This window comes from Lissotriton vulgaris, unplaced genomic scaffold (assembly GCF_964263255.1).
Source record: "Lissotriton vulgaris unplaced genomic scaffold, aLisVul1.2 SCAFFOLD_481, whole genome shotgun sequence".
NCBI lineage: Eukaryota > Metazoa > Chordata > Amphibia > Caudata > Salamandridae > Lissotriton > Lissotriton vulgaris.
The window spans coordinates 1,234,896-1,254,508 of NW_028250356.1; the positions used below are offsets into that span (position 1 = coordinate 1,234,896).

Sequence of the window (19,613 nt, forward strand, 5' to 3'; positions counted from 1 at the left end):
CACTACGCAAAGGGGACGTTGAGTAACACAGCAGCCAGGAAACATTACGCAAACATGCCCAAAGATGGAGAGATTGGAGGGAATTTACTAAAGAATGACACCTGAACATGGCTTTAATTACATTTCAATGCTGTTTGGAAGCAGAGAAGGGATGTTTTGAAGACTGGAATCGAAGTTAGGAAACTTTAAATTCGTTTTTCCACAACTCCTAATTAAAGAAACCGGAGGGGAAGTTTCCGGAATCTGCACTAGTTTTCTGTGTGTACAGGGAACTCTTCGGAGGACTTCAGGTAGGTTTTATTGATACAAATAGGTTTTGTGAGGACAGCAACTCATTTCTGTAGCAATTATTTCGAGATTCAAAGTAGTTTTCTGATGACTTACACATGGTTTTAGGAAAATTTAAGAGCATTTCCGGATGACACAAGAGAGTTTTCAGAGGACGTAGGTTTTCAGAGGAATCAAAGGTATTTGCTGAGGACTTAAGAGTTTTTTGAGGATACAAAGTGATTTTATGAGGATCTGAAAGTTTCCTAGCACTTTGTGTGAACTTAGTAGAGGCATTTACACACTGCAGCAGTGAGACCTGTGTCTTACACACAGAGGAGAATAATAAACCAGCCTTACCTGCTTAGGGTGCTTCTGACATCCTGCAAAACAGAAAAACAAAGTGAAATCAGTTTCCAGAGAAGACGTTAAAGTTATGGTAGTATTTATGAAACACTTCAATCGATCTAGGATTAGAAAACAGTGGCTGCGGTCACATGACACAGCACATTCTGTGGCATCGCATGACCAAGCACAGAATGTGACATTTTGATTAGCGACAAATCGCATAGCAGAAACTGATATTCTGAATGGTAATGACACAGCACAGTGTTATTCTGGATGGAGTCACAAAACACAGCACATTCTGATATTCTGAATGGAGTCACTTGACACATTGTACGATGCTCTCAACAGGGTCTTATGCATGGACATCATTTAGGACTAGCCATGGGTTACAGCTGCGACTCATGGATTGCGCCTTGTGACCCCGGTCACTGCATGTGCGATCCCTGGCTTCAGAGGTAGTAAAATCAGTGCCAAGAAAACAGAGGCAGCTCGCCCCTATGAGAGTTGTTCTCCACCTTTGAATTCGGCCACTTTATTACATTAACAGGGAATATTCTGCCAGAAGTCCTTGTTGTTGATCCTGGTGTGCTATGTTTTATTATACTAATAGTATTACAGGTAACAGGCGTTGCAGGAGGAAGTATGAACAGCAGGGATACTAGAAGCGTGTTCTTCAGAAGAGCAAAGAACGAACAGCAGCATTACTAAAAGAGAGCCATGAAGGAGTAGTTGAGAGCCAAAGCGGTAGAACAGTGCCCTGCAGGAGGAGGTACGTGGGGCGAGAAGCGTGCCCTGCAAGAGGAGGTACAAGGGGGGGGTACTAGCTGAGTGCCTGCAGGATCTGCTTGTGTGAAGCTCTCTTCAGTTACTGGATTAATTCATCCCAGCATTGGGTGAGCTGTTGGATTGAAGGGGCTGAGATGAAAGACCCTCTATAAAAATTTAAGGAAGAACCAGGCAAGACTAAAGGATTTGGAATATTAGACTCTTTATGACAAGTTGTCTATGACTTGCATGCGGCATGGCTATATTACAAGTTCATCTCAGTATAAGGAGTTAAACGTACTGTTTAGAGGGTGACGCCAGGATCACAGCTGGTGAATGGAAGCTCTCTGTCACTCTCAGAGGGACGCTCTCGGTCACCCTCAGAGGGATGCTCTCTGTCACCCTCAGAGGGATGCTCTGGGTCACCCTCAGAGGGATGCTCTCTGTCACCCCTCAGAGGGACGCTCTCGGTCACCCCTCAGAGGGACGCTCTCGGTCACCCCTCAGAGGGACGCTCTCGGTCACCCCTCAGAGGGACGCTCTCGGTCACCCCTCAGAGGGACGCTCTCGGTCACCCCTCAGAGGGACGCTCTCTGTCACCCCTCAGAGGGACGCTCTCTGTCACCCCTCAGAGGGACGCTCTCTGTCACCCCCAGAGGGACGCTCTCTGTCACCCCTCAGAGGTACGCTCTCTGTCACCCCTCAGAGGGACGCTCTCTGTCACCCTCAGAGGGATGCTCTGTCACCCTCAGAGGGATGCTCTCTGTCACCCTCAGAGGGTGCTCACTGTCACTCTTGGAGGGATACTCCCTGTCGTCCTCAGAGGGATGCTCTCTGTCACACTAAGAGGGATGCTCTCCGTCACACTTGGAGGGATGCTCTCTGTCACACTTGGAGGGATGCTCTCTGTCACACTTGGAGGGATGCTCTCTGTCACACTTGTAAGGGTGCTCCCTGTTACGCTCACAGGGATGCTCTCTGTCACACTAAGAGTAATGCTCCCTGTCGCTCTTGGAGGGATGCTCTCTGTCACCCTTGGAGGGATGCTCTCTGTCACCCTTGGAGGGATGCTCTCTGTCACCCTTGGAGGGATGCTCTCTGCCACCCTTGGAGGGATGCTCTCTGCCACCCTTGGAGGGATGCTCTCTGCCACCCTTGGAGGGATGCTCTCTGCCACCCTTGGAGGGATGCTCTCTGCCACCCTTGGAGGGATGCTCTCTGCCACCCTTGGAGGGATGCTCTCTGCCACCCTTGGAGGGATGCTCTCTGCCACCCTTGGAGGGATGCTCTCTGCCACCCTTGGAGGGATGCTCTCCGTCACCCTTGGAGGGATGCTCTCCGTCACCCTTGGAGGGATGCTCTCCGTCACCCTTGGAGGGATGCTCTCCGTCACCCTTGGAGGGATGCTCTCCGTCACCCTTGGAGGGATGCTCTCCGTCACCCTTGGAGGGATGCTCTCCGTCACCCTTGGAGGGATGCTCTCCGTCACCCTTGGAGGGATGCTCTCCGTCACCCTTGGAGGGATGCTCTCCGTCACCCTTGGAGGGATGCTCTCCGTCACCCTTGGAGGAATGCTCTCCGTCACCCTTGGAGGGATGCTCTCCGTCACCCTTGGAGGAATGCTCTCCGTCACCCTTGGAGGGATGCTCTCCGTCACCCTTGGAGGGATGCTCTCCGTCACCCTTGGAGGGATGCTCTCTGTCACCCTTGGAGGGATGCTCTCTGTCAACCTCAGAGGCATGCTCTCTGTCGCCCTCAGAGGGATGCTCTCCGTTACACTTGAAGGGATGCTCCCTGTCGCCCTCAGAGGGATGCTCCCTGTCGCCCTCAGAGGGATGCTCTCTGTCACACTGAGAGGGATGCTCTTTGTCAAACTCGGAGACATGCTCTCTGTCAACCTCGGAGGCATGCTCTCTGTTACACTTGGAGGGATGCTCTCTGTCACCCTGGGAGGGATGCTCCGTGTCACCCTCTGCCACCATCATCTAGTGCCCTTTACATGGAGCTACTTCTCAGGAAGCTTCTTGGCTTTAAACTAATCAACTTATTTGAGTAGAGCATCACTGTTTAAGTGACAGCGTATGACCACAATAAGGATGTTTACACCTCTAATCCCACCCTAAGCCATATTGCTGAGGAATTTGGTTGCAGTTTCCAATAATTGTTTTAAAATAATCCAGTTGTAAATCAAATTTCTATTGCTGCAGGGCAGCAATTTGCAGTCAGTCATTTTGCACACTGTAATATAATCAGGGGTTACCCGTAATATAAAATTGTTACTATTCTTCAAACTAAAGAGTTTTCTGTGGCAATCTCTATCTTTATCTGGGGTGACAATAACCGAGTGAGCTTTCCATTACCGATTTCAAATTCCAGGTTAAATAGCTGACAAGAGGTTTGGTGCACGTGAACCTAAGTGGCCACCTGCATCAGGAGACAAGTAAACACATTAGAACAGAAAGGTTTTCAAACTTCTTAGAAAAGAAGGACTTTGTTTTTTTTCCAATTCTCTCAGGTGTTGTCACTCATTACGCTTTCCATTTCTATCTAACTTTTAACACATTTTGCTCCTTGTTCTTCATATATTATTTACAGTCACTGGAATTGCTTGGTGTGTTGCATTCTCCTTAAAAGATAAAATACGTAAATAGTTTGTAAATAGATGGGTTATTAACTTGTATATCACACTGTAAACAGTCGCTGTACATTTCACAGTTTGTATATGGAGTTGGGCTCAAAGCATCAAGTGGGACAATGGAAATTATCCATGTCTGTATATTGTGTGCGGCTCTCAGAGTTCATGGGGTCACTGTGCATTGACCCAGCCAGGAGATCATATGTGTTCCACTCAGACATTTAATAATGCACACAAAATATGAATATTTCACTTCCTTCTTCTGTTTTATTTCCCAAACAGTATCTCACCTTCAGGAGTTCCCACGCCGGCGCCTCACACTTCTTTTCTATCTCCGTTATCAGGGCCTTGAGAGCGGTGATTTGATTGGACAGTTTGGTGATATTTGCATTTTCTATCATGGACATTTTCTTCTCCATCTCCTCCAGTCTTCTGTGCAGTGTTTGCTCATTTTCTTTCAGAAGCTGCCGCAAATTTTCAAATGCAGATTCAATTTTATTCTTTTCAGTTCTTAGCTTGTTCTGTCAGAAGCAAAGAAAAGATGTTTAGATATTAAAAAAGCTTTCTACAAGCCATCCTTAGAGTCAGAGTTCAGGAGGAGGGTGGAGAGTTGATAGTTCCTTAAAAAAATATCAGACCAAAAATGTGCTTTTCCTAATTTCTGAAATGCAATTTCTTAGTACCGTCCCTACGACCGTCTTCCATCCTTCTCACACTCCTGCCCTCCCCCTTCCCTCATACACCTCATGAACTGTAGAGAGGTCAGAATTTGTGACGTTGTAAAGAAGCTCGATCCATGGAGAGGGTGCAAGGAAGGAAACCCACCGCAGGCAGAGACAGTCAAAGACCGAGAGACGGGCTGAGTGGAGACACAGGCTGAAGTCACATGATGATGTAAAAGAAGGGGGGCCAGGAAGTTTCCGCCCTTGGGATGGAAGACACAAGATTTGGGGAGTGCAGGCTGCCCCTGTCCTGCCAGCGCAATGGATGTGTTCACCCAGAAGGAGGCACTGAGGAGGTGTCCTACAATGGCGCTCATTCAAAGTGATGGGTAATCACTGGTGTCGGAATGTCATGTTAAAAATCATAAAAAGTATGTGCATTCTGTCACAAAATGCAGAATTACCAGATAAATCAATGTTTCTGAAGGTAATTCAGCGATTTCTGTAAAAGATGAGTGAGGAGATTGGTCAGACATGTTGTCCTATCCTAAGATAAGAGGCTGTGAGTTATCAGGGGAGGTATGTCACACTGTAGCTTAGAGCAGGAGCCTGTGTGTTATCAGGTGAGGTACGAAAAGAACAATTGATGGACAGAATGCAGAACAATGTCATACATTCACCCCAGTACAGAGATCTGGGCCTAAATCTGTTTTTGCTCACCATGCCATTCCAGTTTGGACCCAGCCATATGCAAATCAGTCTTGACCCTGTGCCCAATAGGAACAGTCCAGCCCAAACTGCCGGGCCAAGTCCTCCCTGGACTGGAAACAAGCATTTTGGAACCTGTTTTGGGCTTTCAGCTCTCATCAGCCATGACCTGGCTTTGCAGTTCGGGCTGGACTGTTCCCATAAGGAACAGGGTTAAGACTGAGTTGCATATGGCTGGGTCCAAACTGGGGTGGTGTGGTAAGCAAAAGGATGATGGTTTAAACCCAGATCCTTGTGACTTGTGGTGAAGGTTTACATGGTCCAGTATTCCATCCATAAACTGTTTCTGTTGCATATGTTGTCCTAAGTGGGAAGGGAATGCCCAGACGTGGGTCCAGTGCCCACTACACCACTGGATTGAAGCTAGCCTGGATGATGAAGGGTGATGCCCTGAAATTGGTCCCAGGATGCTTGTTTCCGGTCCAGGGAGGACCTGGCTTAGAAGTTCGGGCTGGACTGTTCCCATAAGGAACAGAGTCAAGACTGATTTGCATATGGCTTGGTCCAAACTGGGGTGGTGTGGTGAGCAAAAGAATGATGGATTAAACCCTGATCCTTTTGACTGGGGGTGAATGTTTGCATTGTCCAGCATTCCGTCCATCAATGGTTTCTTTTTTTTATCGAGGTGAGGTATGTCACACTGAGGCTTAGAGCAGGGGCCTGTGTGTTATCGGGTGAGGTATGTCACACTGCAGCTTAGATCAGGAGATTGTGTGTTATCAGGTGTGGTACGTCACACTGGGGTTTAGAGCAGGAGCCTGTGTTTTATCAGGTGAGGCACGCCTCGTCCCAGTAGGAATAATATTATTAATTTAATAATCCACATTTGTAAAGCGCACAATCACCCGTAAGGGTCTCTAGGCGCTGTCGGGAAGATTAAGCAAGCTATTGCCCAAAGTCACATGGTGCTGGGCTAATCTAGGATGGGTTTCAGCAGTAGAGAGAGGTGCATTTCTCTTGCGTCACCAAAAATGACTGGAGTCAGACATTTTGTGGAGTCTGGTATGTCTCCATTGCTGGTAGGGGGTTGTGCAACTGTACAGGTCACTAGTATACAGGTAGAAGGTTGTGCTCCTGTTTTGTGACACCAGTCCTGGTAGTGTTGTGCTCTTGTATTCTGTCACTGGTCCTGGCAGAGGGTTGCACCTCTTAACTCACTCCTTGGTAGAGGGTTGTGTCCTTGTATCACCAGTGCCAATAAGGAATGTGTTCCTGTGTTGTGTAAAACTGTAATGTTATAGCTCCCTGAAGCCCAGAACAGTACCTGTTTGGAACATTAGTTATGACCAGACCTCTTTCTTGTGTCAGATGAAAGTACAGTCTACTGTACTGCTTTGGTCTGAGCCCCAGACCCTTGCACTAACCTTCCGTGTGCATGCCCAGTACAAGTAAGTACAGTGGATGTGCCGCACATGTGTGGTAATAGGAATCTCCAGGCCCAACTCATGAGGTTGTACACTGTGGCGCACACACTGCAGACTTAAGCTAAACCTCATGTCGCTAAGTACGCAAACACACCTGATCATGATCAGACCTGCGCACGAGATAGATAATCGTCAAATATGAATGGTAAATTAAGGACAGTTGTATTTGTTAATGTTAACAATGCTTATTGTGATATATTTGCACAATTAATATGATCTTGAGTTCCCGTTGGGACATTACCATCGAACCACAATTCTATAGTATGTGTAATGCTGTTATTATATCCTTGTACCCCATTAGTGTTCTATATATACCTGTATGAAAGATGTTATGTACACTCACTATTGTCAAGGATCTATGTACAAACCTCTGAAAAATCAATAAATGATATTACAAAAAAAAAACATGTGCACTAGTTGTGAGAAGTTGGCCTGGTATATGATGTTCCCTATTCTAGTGAGCACCTTGCACCAGTCCAAACAACCCTTATGGTGATTGGTTGTAAGTCAACCTTATAGACAAGCTATCCTAGTGGTAGCATGGACAAAAGCAGTCTTAGGCTAAACTCGAGAGGGCATGTGAAGCCAGCTGTTTTACCATATGCAATCCCTTGAATACCAAATGAAAGGACACCACACAAGTTATATATTATAAAATATATGTATTTATTACTAGAATAATCCTTCGTACTCTTTATGAGGGCAGAAGCACAAGCGTTTAAACAAAGAACTTAATATCATACAATAAGCTGCACAATTTTGGATAAGGCCGGGTGGCCCGTAAAACCATATACTAAATAAGTGGTATAAGAACCACGTCACGAACAATGGTAAGGCCTAGGGCCTTGGGAATCGCTGGGCCTACACTGGAATAACAGTTGTTAGGAAGCAGGAGGCCCACGAGATGCGTGTGCAAGGTCTAAATGCACATGCGTGCAAACATAGAAGTCAATGGTGCAAAAAAGTTTAGAACGTTAAGAGTTTGGAGACTTCCGACTGGACTAGAACTTAACCACTTAAAACTAGGGATGTAAATCTCTACAGGAGCAACGCAGTACTCGCGTTACCTCACCCACAGGAAGCGGGTGCATAGGTGTCAAAGTGTGTCGGGTTTCGTCGTGGAGTTCTATGGATGCTGCAGGCGACCAGGAGAGAAGAGTCCGGTTGGATCCAAGGGTGGATCGAAGATGTAGAGTACCTGAAAGCAGAGGGGACAGAGTCTGGGTCACTAGCCAGTGACCAGAGTGGAACCAAGAAGGAACTAGGCGATGTCGGGCGCAATCAGGTGGTTGTCGCGAAGCTTGTCTCTGCGGCCACGTGGACCAGGAGGTATCGACGATGACCAGGAGCTGGGCACGGACTGTCCCACGAAGGCTCTCGCTGTTGGCGGTGTCGGCTTCCGGATTGGAGTTAACAAGCCTTGGCAAAGGCAACCCACGCAGGAACTGAAGAGGGCTTCTTACTCAGGCTAGCAAGGACTGAGGGGCTTTTCCTTCGCAGGGAAGCAAGGGCCAGTCTGGAGCAACCAGATCAGCAGTGTAGATTTCGAGTTTCGTCGTCACAGAGGCCACTAGCCAACGGGCAAGTGACCAGACAGACGCGTCGAGCAGGATAATGCAAAAGGGCCCCACGCAGCGCTCGGCGAGTGTGGAGGGGTGATCTTCGGTGAAATTGATGCTCGGGGCTGGGGCTTCTCAATCCCCAATGCACAGCTTCGAGGGTGCCTCGGGAGCTGCACAGGGAGCGTCTCGCCGTCTTTTCAAGATGGCCGGTCCCACGTCTCACGTCGCCTCCACTGTTCTCAGCTTTGCTGTGGATCGGGCTGAACGAAGTCTGGAAGTCCGGGTCTCGTCAGGCACTGTGGTCGGGCTCCGGCGGGAGCGTCAGACAAAGCAATTCGTTGAGCGCTTGATGGTGCCTGCTTGCGCAGGATGGCCACTCCTTGGCCACAAGGGAGATTCTTCAGTATCTTCTTGTAAAGTAGATGGTAGAAGGTCCAGAGTTATGCATCAAAGTTTCAGTCAGGATAATCTGATGTCTTAGGACGCAGCTCCTACCTTTATTCCAAATCAAAGGGCTGGATTACCTGCTAGGTCCCTCCTATGGGTGGGACCAGGGAAGGGGGTGGTTACACCCCTTTCCATTTGTCCAGTTTCGCGCCAGAGCTGGGGCTGGTGTGCCCCAGCACCGGTTTGAACTGGCCTATGCATGGGGCACCTTGTGCGCCCCAGGCAGTGTCTCATTTCATTCAGCCCTCCCTGCCCCAATACACTATAGCCTGTCTGGGGTGGTGCTAGCACCTCCCCGTGACAGGAAACCTATTGTCCAGGCCTCCCGTGCTGGAAGGGCTCCCAGCAACAGGAGGTCAGAATTGTGTCTGTGGCAGCAGCATCCATTTTGTGATGCTGGGGCTCTGGTTGATTTTAACCGCGTTTAAGGAAAGTAACATGTCTTCTCCCTCTAGAAGGTAGGAATGCTACCCCCATCGCCAGAACTGGCGAGGGGGTAGTATTCCAGAGAGTATGACACCTTACACGACATGTTTCGATAAAGCCACACCAAAGTTAGCAATAACCGCGAGGATTATAATGCACTTAAGAGTATATGGTATGGCAATATTATAGAACAGCTATAAGGACATGGTTCCGAAAGCTGCAGACAGGCTCAGGTCATGCTAGAGCACCATCTCACATAAAACCAAGCACTCTGCCTTCAGGATTGTTAAGGCCTGCCATAGGAGTGACTTATAGATGCATATGTGTCTATATGAAAAGGTAGATATAGAAATACTATATCTAAGCAAGGGGTGATTACTCCACCTTTCCCCAGCTGAGAGATCAGCCAGTGGTGTCAGTTTAGATGGCCAGCCAGGGGTGGCAAAATATATGCTGCAGCCCCTGGTAGGCCTTGGATGCACCTATGCCCTGGGCACCTATGGTACACTATACAGGGGCTGATAAGGTGACCCAGTATCCAATTGGAGATGTACCTAAGGTACATTGAGTCTATTTTTCAGAGAGAGCAGATAGCCTGGGGCCCGGATTAGCAGGATCCCAGGCCAACTAAGTCGAAAACCAGCTAAACACAAGGCAACAATCTGGGGTAACCATAGTCAGATATCCATCCTCCTACACTAGTTATCTTGGGACATTCCAGTCAGCTATGGCCTATCCCTGTGAGAGGTCTAATGAAGGCATAAAAAATGACACGTCAACCTATTGACGATTAGTAAGACTGTTGCTGGAAATGAGATGAACTCTCTTGGATGATCTGTGGTTTGATGATGTGGCTGCTTGTTGCCGTTGCCGAGCCTGGCTGGATCATTTGTGGTACACATAGAATACTATTTAGAAATAGACTCAATTATGGACACCTGAGTCCTTATTAACAGGGCATGATTCAAGGATGTAATAAACTATAAGATTGGCTATTCTACATGGTTCCCCAGTGTGGTGGCACCACTACAGATAACAGGTAATAACGCCAACTTAGAAGCGCTGTTGTTCACTTTCAAAGAAAATATCTGGGAAGAATAAGCAGAGAGGATTCTTCCTGTCTACGCAGGTTTAATAGAACCATATCCCAATAGGAGTCATCTATAACTGGCCCAGCGGACTTAACAATAGTTTGTCAATTTGAAGGCGGCAACCATTTGAGAATTTTTCTTGCATCATTATTATCTGTACTCCTACCAGTAGGTGAAAGATATATGATTTTGTAAGGTCCTGAAGAAGGTGGTTAACATCAGACATATTCCACCGAAATGAGCATCGACCTTACTGTATGCACCCAACCCATGACACGGTCATGGAGATTCACAATATCTATGTCCCCTTCTGACCAAGATGTGTATGTGCTTTTGGGGTTGTTTGGTAGTTTGATTGGTGTGATTGAGTGCAGGTGTGATGGAGTGTGAATGTGATTCGGTTTACGTGATTAGTGTATGATATTATTATAGGGGTCCAGTGAAGAGCACTAGATTGAATTTGTAAATAAAGATATGAAATTGTTGGTCTATGTAGAAAATGTATAAAAAAGCAAAACTTGTGACAAAAAGATTTTTATGAATATGTATGCCTTTTTAGATTGCATTTTTTTCCCTGTTTTGATACTATCAATGTAAATGAATACAAATACCAACTAAAATGAATAAATACAATTTTTGAATAATTAGATTATGTTGTATCCATGATGTTTCACAAAATGTATGTATAACCCATTAAGATTCATTCTACAAGGTAAAGAAATAGAGGTCTAGAGGGAGGTATATTATTTATTGTGTTCGACGATGTATATACAATACCGTAGCATTTTTACATTGCTAAAATCTTTGTTTAGGGAAATGTAGTCCGGAAATGTAGTCCGGAAGCTCAAGACTACATTTCCGGACTACATTTCCCGCGTACCTCTGGTCTCGCAACGCGCTTGGTGACGTTCGTTAACATGCTGCACACGTGTTGTGCGCTTGACCAATTAGACTTGGGTTAAATATCCCGCTTCCTGTCTAGTCGGTACCTCCCACAGTCAGCCTAGAGGAAGGCGTGGAGTACCGACGGACAGGTAAGCGGAACAGGGTTGGCATGGAGGCAATGTGTGTGTGGATGCTGGTTCTACTAGAGATCACGTTTGGTCCGTGAATGCTTTATACTCAAAACGGGTGGTCTTGAAGAGAAGTAGATGTAGGACAGGCACTAAGGAAAGTTTAAAATGCTTGTTACATTTTTGATCTAGAGCACGGAGGCAATACATGTGTGTGTGCTGGCTCTATCAGAGATCACGATCGGTCCTTGAGTGCTCCATGCTTAAAACGGGTGATCCCTGAAAGAATTAGTAGATGCAGGACAGACACAAAAGCAACTTTCAAATGCTTATTACATCATGGTCGAGAGTGCCTACTTATTGCGTAAAGTGGGTTAACAATCCTAGAGACACAACAGATCGCCCTTCCATCGCGCTAAGCAGGGTGATTCTTCATTAGACTCAATACGCCAGACTGTGCTAATTGAAGTAGGAGATTACATTTGCCCACGGCTAAGTATTACAGGGCACTACCAACATTAGTAACTTGCCTCTACCTCTGGCTACAAACCCCCAATGACAGAGGGAATGTGTTTTCAGATTGAGCTCTAGCGAGCTCTTCCTCTTTCATTTCTTCTTTTTTTGTTCACATTCAATAGAGCGGTGCTCCATTTGTACCTGAGCTGTTGCCGGGTGAGGTGGAGAGTCCATTCCCCAGAACATGGGTGAGTGATTACAAGTTTGGTTAAACCCAGGATATATGTACCTGGTCCAAAGAGTTGATTGCTGTTACAAACACTGACCATAAATTGTTTGGCATACAATTGTACTTCACGAGATTATCTCTGTGCTTTGCAGCTTTCGTCATTAACTGTGTGTATTTTGTTGTTTTCTATGTGTGTTTGTCCACTGTTTACTGACTGGATCATGTCCACCGGTGCTCTCAGGTGATATGATTTTTAATACACACTATACACTTGAAATCAGCAGTTGCACTTCATTTACAAGAAGGTCCTGATGAAGCAGACTAGTATCTCTTGAACCAAGGAATACTGCAGAAACATGTCGACCTAGATAATATCTCAGTAGTTATTTGTTATCACTACTTGCACTGTTTTTTAGCCTTGGGTGTGGGTAGGACCCTAATAAACTCTTTTTCCACTCCCACAACCCAATATTAATTCTTTCACTTTCACACGCTACAGCGAGCACTTAATGCACTGCTTATTGTTATTTCTTTGTGCCCCCTGATACCATTACAATAGTTTATACCCACACACTTTACATTCCTTCACACTTTGATTAGGCCACAATCTACCTAATCCTAAGTGGTTCTTTCCACTTCCTTCGGGTGAAGGATCCCAAGTGATGTAGGGCGGTACAGGACGGGTATCTGATGGGAACATATTTTTTCACCAAGAATACTTTGGATTCAGGGATTGTGTTCTTTCAAACACACACACAGTCATTTAGATAGCTGCACTACTTTCCTGCTGACCCATTGTTACACTTTGTTTGTTATGTAGTTATAGGGATCGTAACAATGCCAGGTCATTAAATATTTCCCACTCATGCCCCCCTTGTGTATTATTGTTCCAGTGATGGAACATTGACAAGTGTCTGTAAAGTGCATACATACACACATCCACTCATACAGACACACACATTAATTTGCAGACTCACACACAAACCTTGTACAAACTCACAGATGGATATCTTCAGTCCATGCATGCACAGACTCATAGAGACACACATCCATACATATACACTCACACACAAACCTTGTACAAACTCACAAATTTATATCTTCAGTCCATGCATGCAGAGACTCATAGACACACATCCATACATATATACTCACAAACAGATGCATATAAAATCTCACGGATGTAGAACTCCAGACTTATGCATACACGTCACAAACTCACAGATGCACACATGTATGTGCACACTCACAAATGCCACCAGACCTTGTGATATACAAGCCTGTAGGCAGGCATTCACTTATGTAGGTACAAACTTACAGCCAATAAATCCAGACTGAAGCATACACAATCCTCAAACATGCATGCATAAAGATAAGGACATGTATTTGTATACTCTGTGGCTCAAAATCTTATATATACATTTGGAGACACACACGCAGTAATCTATGCCCAAAAAACAGACAGATATAGGGATGCGCAGACATGCATGTACTCCCAAAGATAACTTGAGGACCATCCATACATAAACACATACTTAGACACGTACATCTAAGCGTGAACATGCACACACACATGCTGGTACGTACTCATAGCCAGATAATGATACACCACTGCACACATACTCTAACATGCACCTTGCACATGTGAGTACGCAAGTACTACCTTAAGGTCAGAAGAGTAATACTTGATTTTATGGTATTTTTAGGACGAGCCCTTGTCTGATTTCAGCCCCAATATCCAGGTGCAGTGACTCCGGCCAATATATTTATCTGGTGAAGAACATGACCAGTCTGTATTGTGACTCATCCGCCTCTGTGAGTCTTGAACTTTAAGAGGCCACACAAAGACATGGGCACAGACATATACAGACAAATCACTCACTGCAGCCACTCACCCTCATGGTTTTATATTGATCCTCTTCCTTGAATTTAGACTCCAGAATATATACCTCCTGTTTCTTCAGGACAAGCAGCCACTCTTGAAGTTTCACCTGTAGGGATGAGAGTGCAAGAAGTAAGTGTAGATCTGTAGAGTGTGGTCCTAATTACAAAAAAAGAGTCACTACAGTACCTGCCACACGTGCCCAGACTGTACGTACCAGTCATACATTAGTATTGCTAGCACCAGCCACACATCAGGATTGTGAGCACCAGCCCCAAGTATCACAGACAATGATGTCCCTTTTTGTACCGGTTCTTGCCAAGAAGGATCAGAATCCCTGGTCCATGGAAACAAGCTTCCTCACTGGCACATACTGCTACTTGACATTGTGCACACTTTATGCCTAAAGCATGGAAACAGATAGACTTGACACTAAAGAAGAAACTTTGTCCAAGCGACATTATCAAACATTCCAAAACAACACAGAACCAAGTGGAAATATCTAAGCAAACAAGTTTTCTAAGTGCAATAACCATGTATGGAGACCTGACACAGCCACACTCCAAGTAGTCGACAACACCCTCCTCCTGAACTACAAGAACGGCCCCAGACCTCCTGGACCTCTCTGCAGCCTTCGACACAGGCGACCAGCTGGCCCTGATCAACGCACAAAAAACACGATGGGATTTTAAGACACTGTCTTGAAATGGTTCACATCCAACCTCATTAACTGGCACCAGTTCATGCAAATAGGTTCCACAAGATCACAGGAATGCCCCGTCTCCAGCAGAGTACCTCAGGGCTCCATCCTTTCTCTCTTCATCTTGACTCTTTACGTGGGATCTCTCAGATCCATTCTTACAGACAGCAGCATCAAGATCCCTCAATATGCAGATGATGCTCAACTCTACCTTAAATATCCTCACCCAATGACATCCTCAAATCTGCCCTGATCACAGCCAGTCTTGGATGTCAACTAATGTATTAAAGTTAAACCCCACGGTGTGGCCAAGCAGCATGGCCGACATGACGTGAGCTCCTTCAGCTCCCGGCCGGCCCAGCTTACAAATCCTGATTCACAGCGGATCCTGATGTATTCTGACTGAGAAACGGCGGATCAAGAGCTCTGATCGACTTGGGCACCGGGAGTGAACCAGCTGAAAGCCGCTGAGTGGAGGAGGTGGCCGGGCTGCGGTTCGCTGGAGCTGTAATCTACGCAAGGCCGGTGCTGCGGCCTAGTCGCTGCCTGCCAGCCGAGGTTCCCTGCGGTCGCAACACCAGACTGTGTGGGGGTGGAGGAGGAGCCCGCTACCATCCGGGTCCTATAGTATGGCGTAGATCCTGCCCGGAGTGACCGACGAGCAGACCGCAGGACTGCGGCGGCACCCGGCAGAGGAGTGGAGGCATCGACCGGAGCTCCCAGGACACATCAGGTCCGCCGCTTGGTGGAGCTGCGGCGAGAGGGGCGCCCACTGTACACCGGAGCCCTCGGTGCAGAGAAATCACCGGAGTGCCTCGGTCCGGCAGAGAGCAGCCGTGCGGTGAAACCGGCAGCCCGGAATCCCGGTGTCTAGGCCTTGGGCCGACTCGCTTGCAGCCGTGGGGGTCCCTACTGCTATCGGGGACCTCCCACCAGTCTAGTGCCCTCGAGATTGCCGGGCCCTGGGGAGAGCAAGCTGACGTGCTTGTGGCGGGGGCCACAATTACACCAGCAGAGACGGCCTACGATCCTGACGCCACTGCCTGGAGCCGGGACGCGTGCGGCCGGGGAGGCACCCACTGCCATCGGTGGCCTCCCGGCATTGCTGCGTTGTGCCTGTGGTGGAGCGCGGAGGAGCTGCGGAGGGAGCGGCCCGGTCTGGGGCTCCTCTCTGTCCTCTTGGTGAGCCTGCTGCCTTTGTGGGCCCTCTGTCATCCCGGGACCCCAGAGATTGTCCGGCCCGGCGGTGGGGGACTGCTGTGACCGAGGTGACGGCCGGGGCGGTGGAGCTGTCGGGCTCCTGGGCCTCTGCGCGTCGGGCCTAGCAAGTGGTGGCGGGGGAAGCACTTGGTACCACCGGAGCTCGGGGACTCGGGAAGCACCTTTCTGAAGCGCCTGGCCAGCCCTCAACGCCGCAGGGGCACCTGTGTGGCTGCTGGGGGAGGACCCCGGCCGTGTCCGGCGGATCCAGAGGATGGCGGCTGAGGCAACGGTGAGACCATGATGGAGGGCCCCAACAGCGGCACCGGATAGTGGACGGGGACTCATCCTGCTTCTGGCCGCGTTGCTGCCCTGGGTGGATATCGGGGGGTGCGTGGTAACTTCTGGACTTATCCTGGACACTTGCAACGGTCCCAGCTGACCGAACTCAGACGGAGCCTTCTCCCCGGGACAGATACTGCGCAGCTGACATAGCGGTGAGTCGGGCCTGGCACTGTGCATGGCCGTGGGGGCGTAAGGCTTGTGGGACTGCCGGGGACCCTCCGCGTCTCCGGGGACTGTTGAGAGGCACCCCGCTTGGTCGGACGTCTGGGAGGGGTCCCCATAGACTCCTATAATGCACAAGGACAGGATGGTCCGTGCATCGCAGCCAAACACCATCACGCAGTACACCACCCAACGGCTCCCATCACAACGCATCACTCGTCAATCCGGTCAGGATGGGGAGGGTGACGCCCCCGCCGGCGAGCCTTCCCGGGCAGAGCTACTGAAGGCAATACAGTGGTCCCACAACGCCTTGGAAAGACAGATCGAGACGGTATCTATAGATGTGAATCTCCTGAGAGCGGATCTCCGTAAGGTAATGGATAAAGTCACCGCTGCGGAGGGGAATATAGTCTAGCTGCAGGAGGAGGTGGCGTCCCTCAAACAGACAGTCTCGCGGCTCTCTGCCTCGACGGGGAGTTGGAGCGTAGAGCAGAGGATGCCAAAGGAAGGGCACGCCGCAGCAACATTAGAGTCCTTGGCATTCTGGAACGCGCTGGGATGGGGAACGCTGAGCAATTCCTGGAACACTGGATTCGCTCCACACTTTGCCCTACGGGAGTGTCCGGTGTGTTTGTGATCGAGCGAGCCCACAGGGCGCTGGTCCCGCCACCGAGGCCCGGTGCTCTGCAGCCGGCCCTCATCACCAAAATCCTGAACTATCGGGATAGAGACTGTATCCTGAGGGCAGCTAGGGAAACAGCGGATCTCACCTTTGAAAGCTCCAGTGTGTCCGTGTACTTGGATTACACGTGCCAAGTTCAGGAACAACGTAAATCTTTTCTGGCGGTTAAGCAAGTTACGAGACCTGCTTTTGCAGTATATGCTCCTCTACCCCGCAAAACTTAAGGTCATATCCCAAGGCAAGGCACACTTCTTTGAAGACCCTGAGGAAGTGTGGGAGTGGTTGGCGATCAGGGGGATGCCCTCCCGCCGAGGGAACGAGGTGGAACCAGGAGTACGTGGGGGACACGTCCTGCGAGGAACCGTAGACCCAGATGCCGGCTCTCGTCTGAGGAAGCTTATCACGAAGAGAGACGGCGAGTCACAGTGGGAGACAATGGAGCCCTCTGCTTGGAGTCCTCGGAGCCCGGGGATCGTCCAGCGGCCCGGGTAGATCTGCCTCAAGATGAAGTACTGGTTCCAGACACCTTGCCACCTGCTGTGGATGCTCTCCAGTCTACCGTCGACACGATCCCTGAGACGGTGGGGGGAATAACCGGCCACGTCTGAGATCCGATCCTGAGGGACATATTTCTCTCACTCAGGTTGGCCCTATTTTGTGTATGCTAGCTGGATCCACTGGGTCGTATCCTGTTGGGGACAATGGGGGGCGTTACTTGGACACGTTTGACCTTGTAGGGGGTGGGTCCTTGGGTGGGGCGGATGTCCAGGCAGACGCACATGTTGTACTTTTAAGAGTCCGAGTCACCTATGATTGTCGAGTTTGCTGGTGGTGGTGGGAGCTGGATAGGGGGGGGGGGGGGGAGGTGTTTCTTTCCTTTATTTGTTGGGGTGGGTTAGCCTGATTGGGAACATGGGATGGCTGTGTACGTCATGGCACCGGCAGGGGAAGGGCATATTAGCATGTTTGGTTGTTGCAGGAATATTGCTTGTGGGAGGGGGGTGGTTGGGGTTCTGGGAGGGAAAGTTGGGGGGAATTGTTGCAGGCATCATGTGTATCACAGTTCGGGCATGGGGTTGGGGGGTCACAAGGAATAGAGCTATAGACCCGGGTGGGGCAAGTCACCAGCCATGGGATATAAGTTTTTAAGTTGGAATGTGAGGGGGCTTGGCACATGCACCAAGAGGCATAGGGTCCTGTCCTTCCTCCGAAGGCACGGAGTTTCCATGGCGTGCCTGCAGGAGACCCACCTTGATGATGAGGGTGCCTAAAAGTTAGGGAAAAAGTGGCGAGGCCAGATGTTTCACTCCTCCTTTTCTACATACGCTAGGGGGTTCTGATATGCGTGGCGCCCGGGGTCCCATTTGCCCTCCAGTACGTGGAAGCGGATATAAACGGCAGGTACCTGCTCCTGCGGGCTAAGCTGGATGGAAGAGATCTTTCAATATTGAATTTGTATGCACCAAATATAGATGACCCTGGGTTCTTCCTGACCCTGCAGGAGGTCCTCATTCCCCACCCTGGAGGCGCGTCTGCTTTGGCTCGGAGACTTTAATTGTGTCCTGGACCCGGTACTGGATAGGTTCCCACCCCGTGCGGGCACAAAGCTGCGTATGACAGCGCAGCTTCGGGAGGTTATGAGGAACTTAGGGGCGAGTGATGTGTGGTGTCTAAGCAACCCTTCACAGAAACTGTACATGTGTTTTTCCCCCACTCATAACACACATGGTAGATTGGATAGGGTTTTGGCTGCGAACATAGACGCAACCATCTCCCTGGCGATTACACATCAGGTCCGTTTTTTGTCTGACCACTCCCCAGTGGCATGCGTTTTGAGTTGGGAGAGACAGCCCTCCCGCCCTCTGACTCGGCGGCTGCCGACAGATCTCCTACAGGACCAAGTGGGGAGGGACCATGTAGAGACTGCCCTTACCAACTATATAGACCTGAATTGGGAGGGGGGAGACCTCACCTTATCTACCAGGTGGGACGCTCTGAAGGCGTGATAAGGAGGGAGTGTATGGGCCTCACCTATGGGGTCCGGAAGCAACTTCTCCGAGACCTACTTATTTATTTATTTTTAATATTTATAAAGCGCAGCAAATACCCTTGGGCGTCTTGGCGCTGATAAATCATTTGTTTACATACGGAGCATGATGCTTTGGGCCGGATGAAGAAGCAAGCTGGCAAGGTGATATAGTTATTGAATAAACAACCAGGTCTTCAGGAGTTTACGGAACTGAAGGAGAGTGGTGCTTTGCCTGATGTTGAGCGGCAAGGTGTTCCAGAGTCTGGGTGCCGCCACCAGAAACCGACGGTCTCCCCAGGTAACGGTTTTGGTGCGAGGTACAACCAATTGATGAAGAGTGGCTGATCGTAAAGCTCTGGTGGGTTTGTGGAGTTGCAATTGTTCCTTAAGAAAATGTGGTCCTTGATTGTTGAGAGCTTTAAACACAATGCAGAGGGATTTAAAGTGAATTCTTTTTTGTACAGTGAGCCAGTGGAAATCTGTAATATTTTTGGAGATGGATTCGAACTTTGTTTTACCT

At 48.7% G+C, this 19,613-nt stretch overlaps 1 protein-coding gene across 1 annotated transcript in view; it reads right to left on the reverse strand.

The window, feature by feature from the left end:
- The window catches only part of LOC147663286 (E3 ubiquitin-protein ligase TRIM11-like), a 159,076-nt gene extending 144,996 nt beyond the window's left edge, over window positions 1-14,080 (reverse strand). The window contains exons 1-3 of the mRNA XM_086950559.1: window positions 13,989-14,080; window positions 4,306-4,536; window positions 628-650 (exon numbers count right to left, since the gene is read on the reverse strand). Of these exons, the coding sequence (XP_086806685.1) occupies window positions 628-650; window positions 4,306-4,536; window positions 13,989-13,994 (260 nt within the window). The 5' untranslated portion in view covers window positions 13,995-14,080. The remainder of the gene's footprint in view (window positions 1-627; window positions 651-4,305; window positions 4,537-13,988) is intronic.
- Between the last annotated feature and the right edge of the window lie 5,533 nt (window positions 14,081-19,613).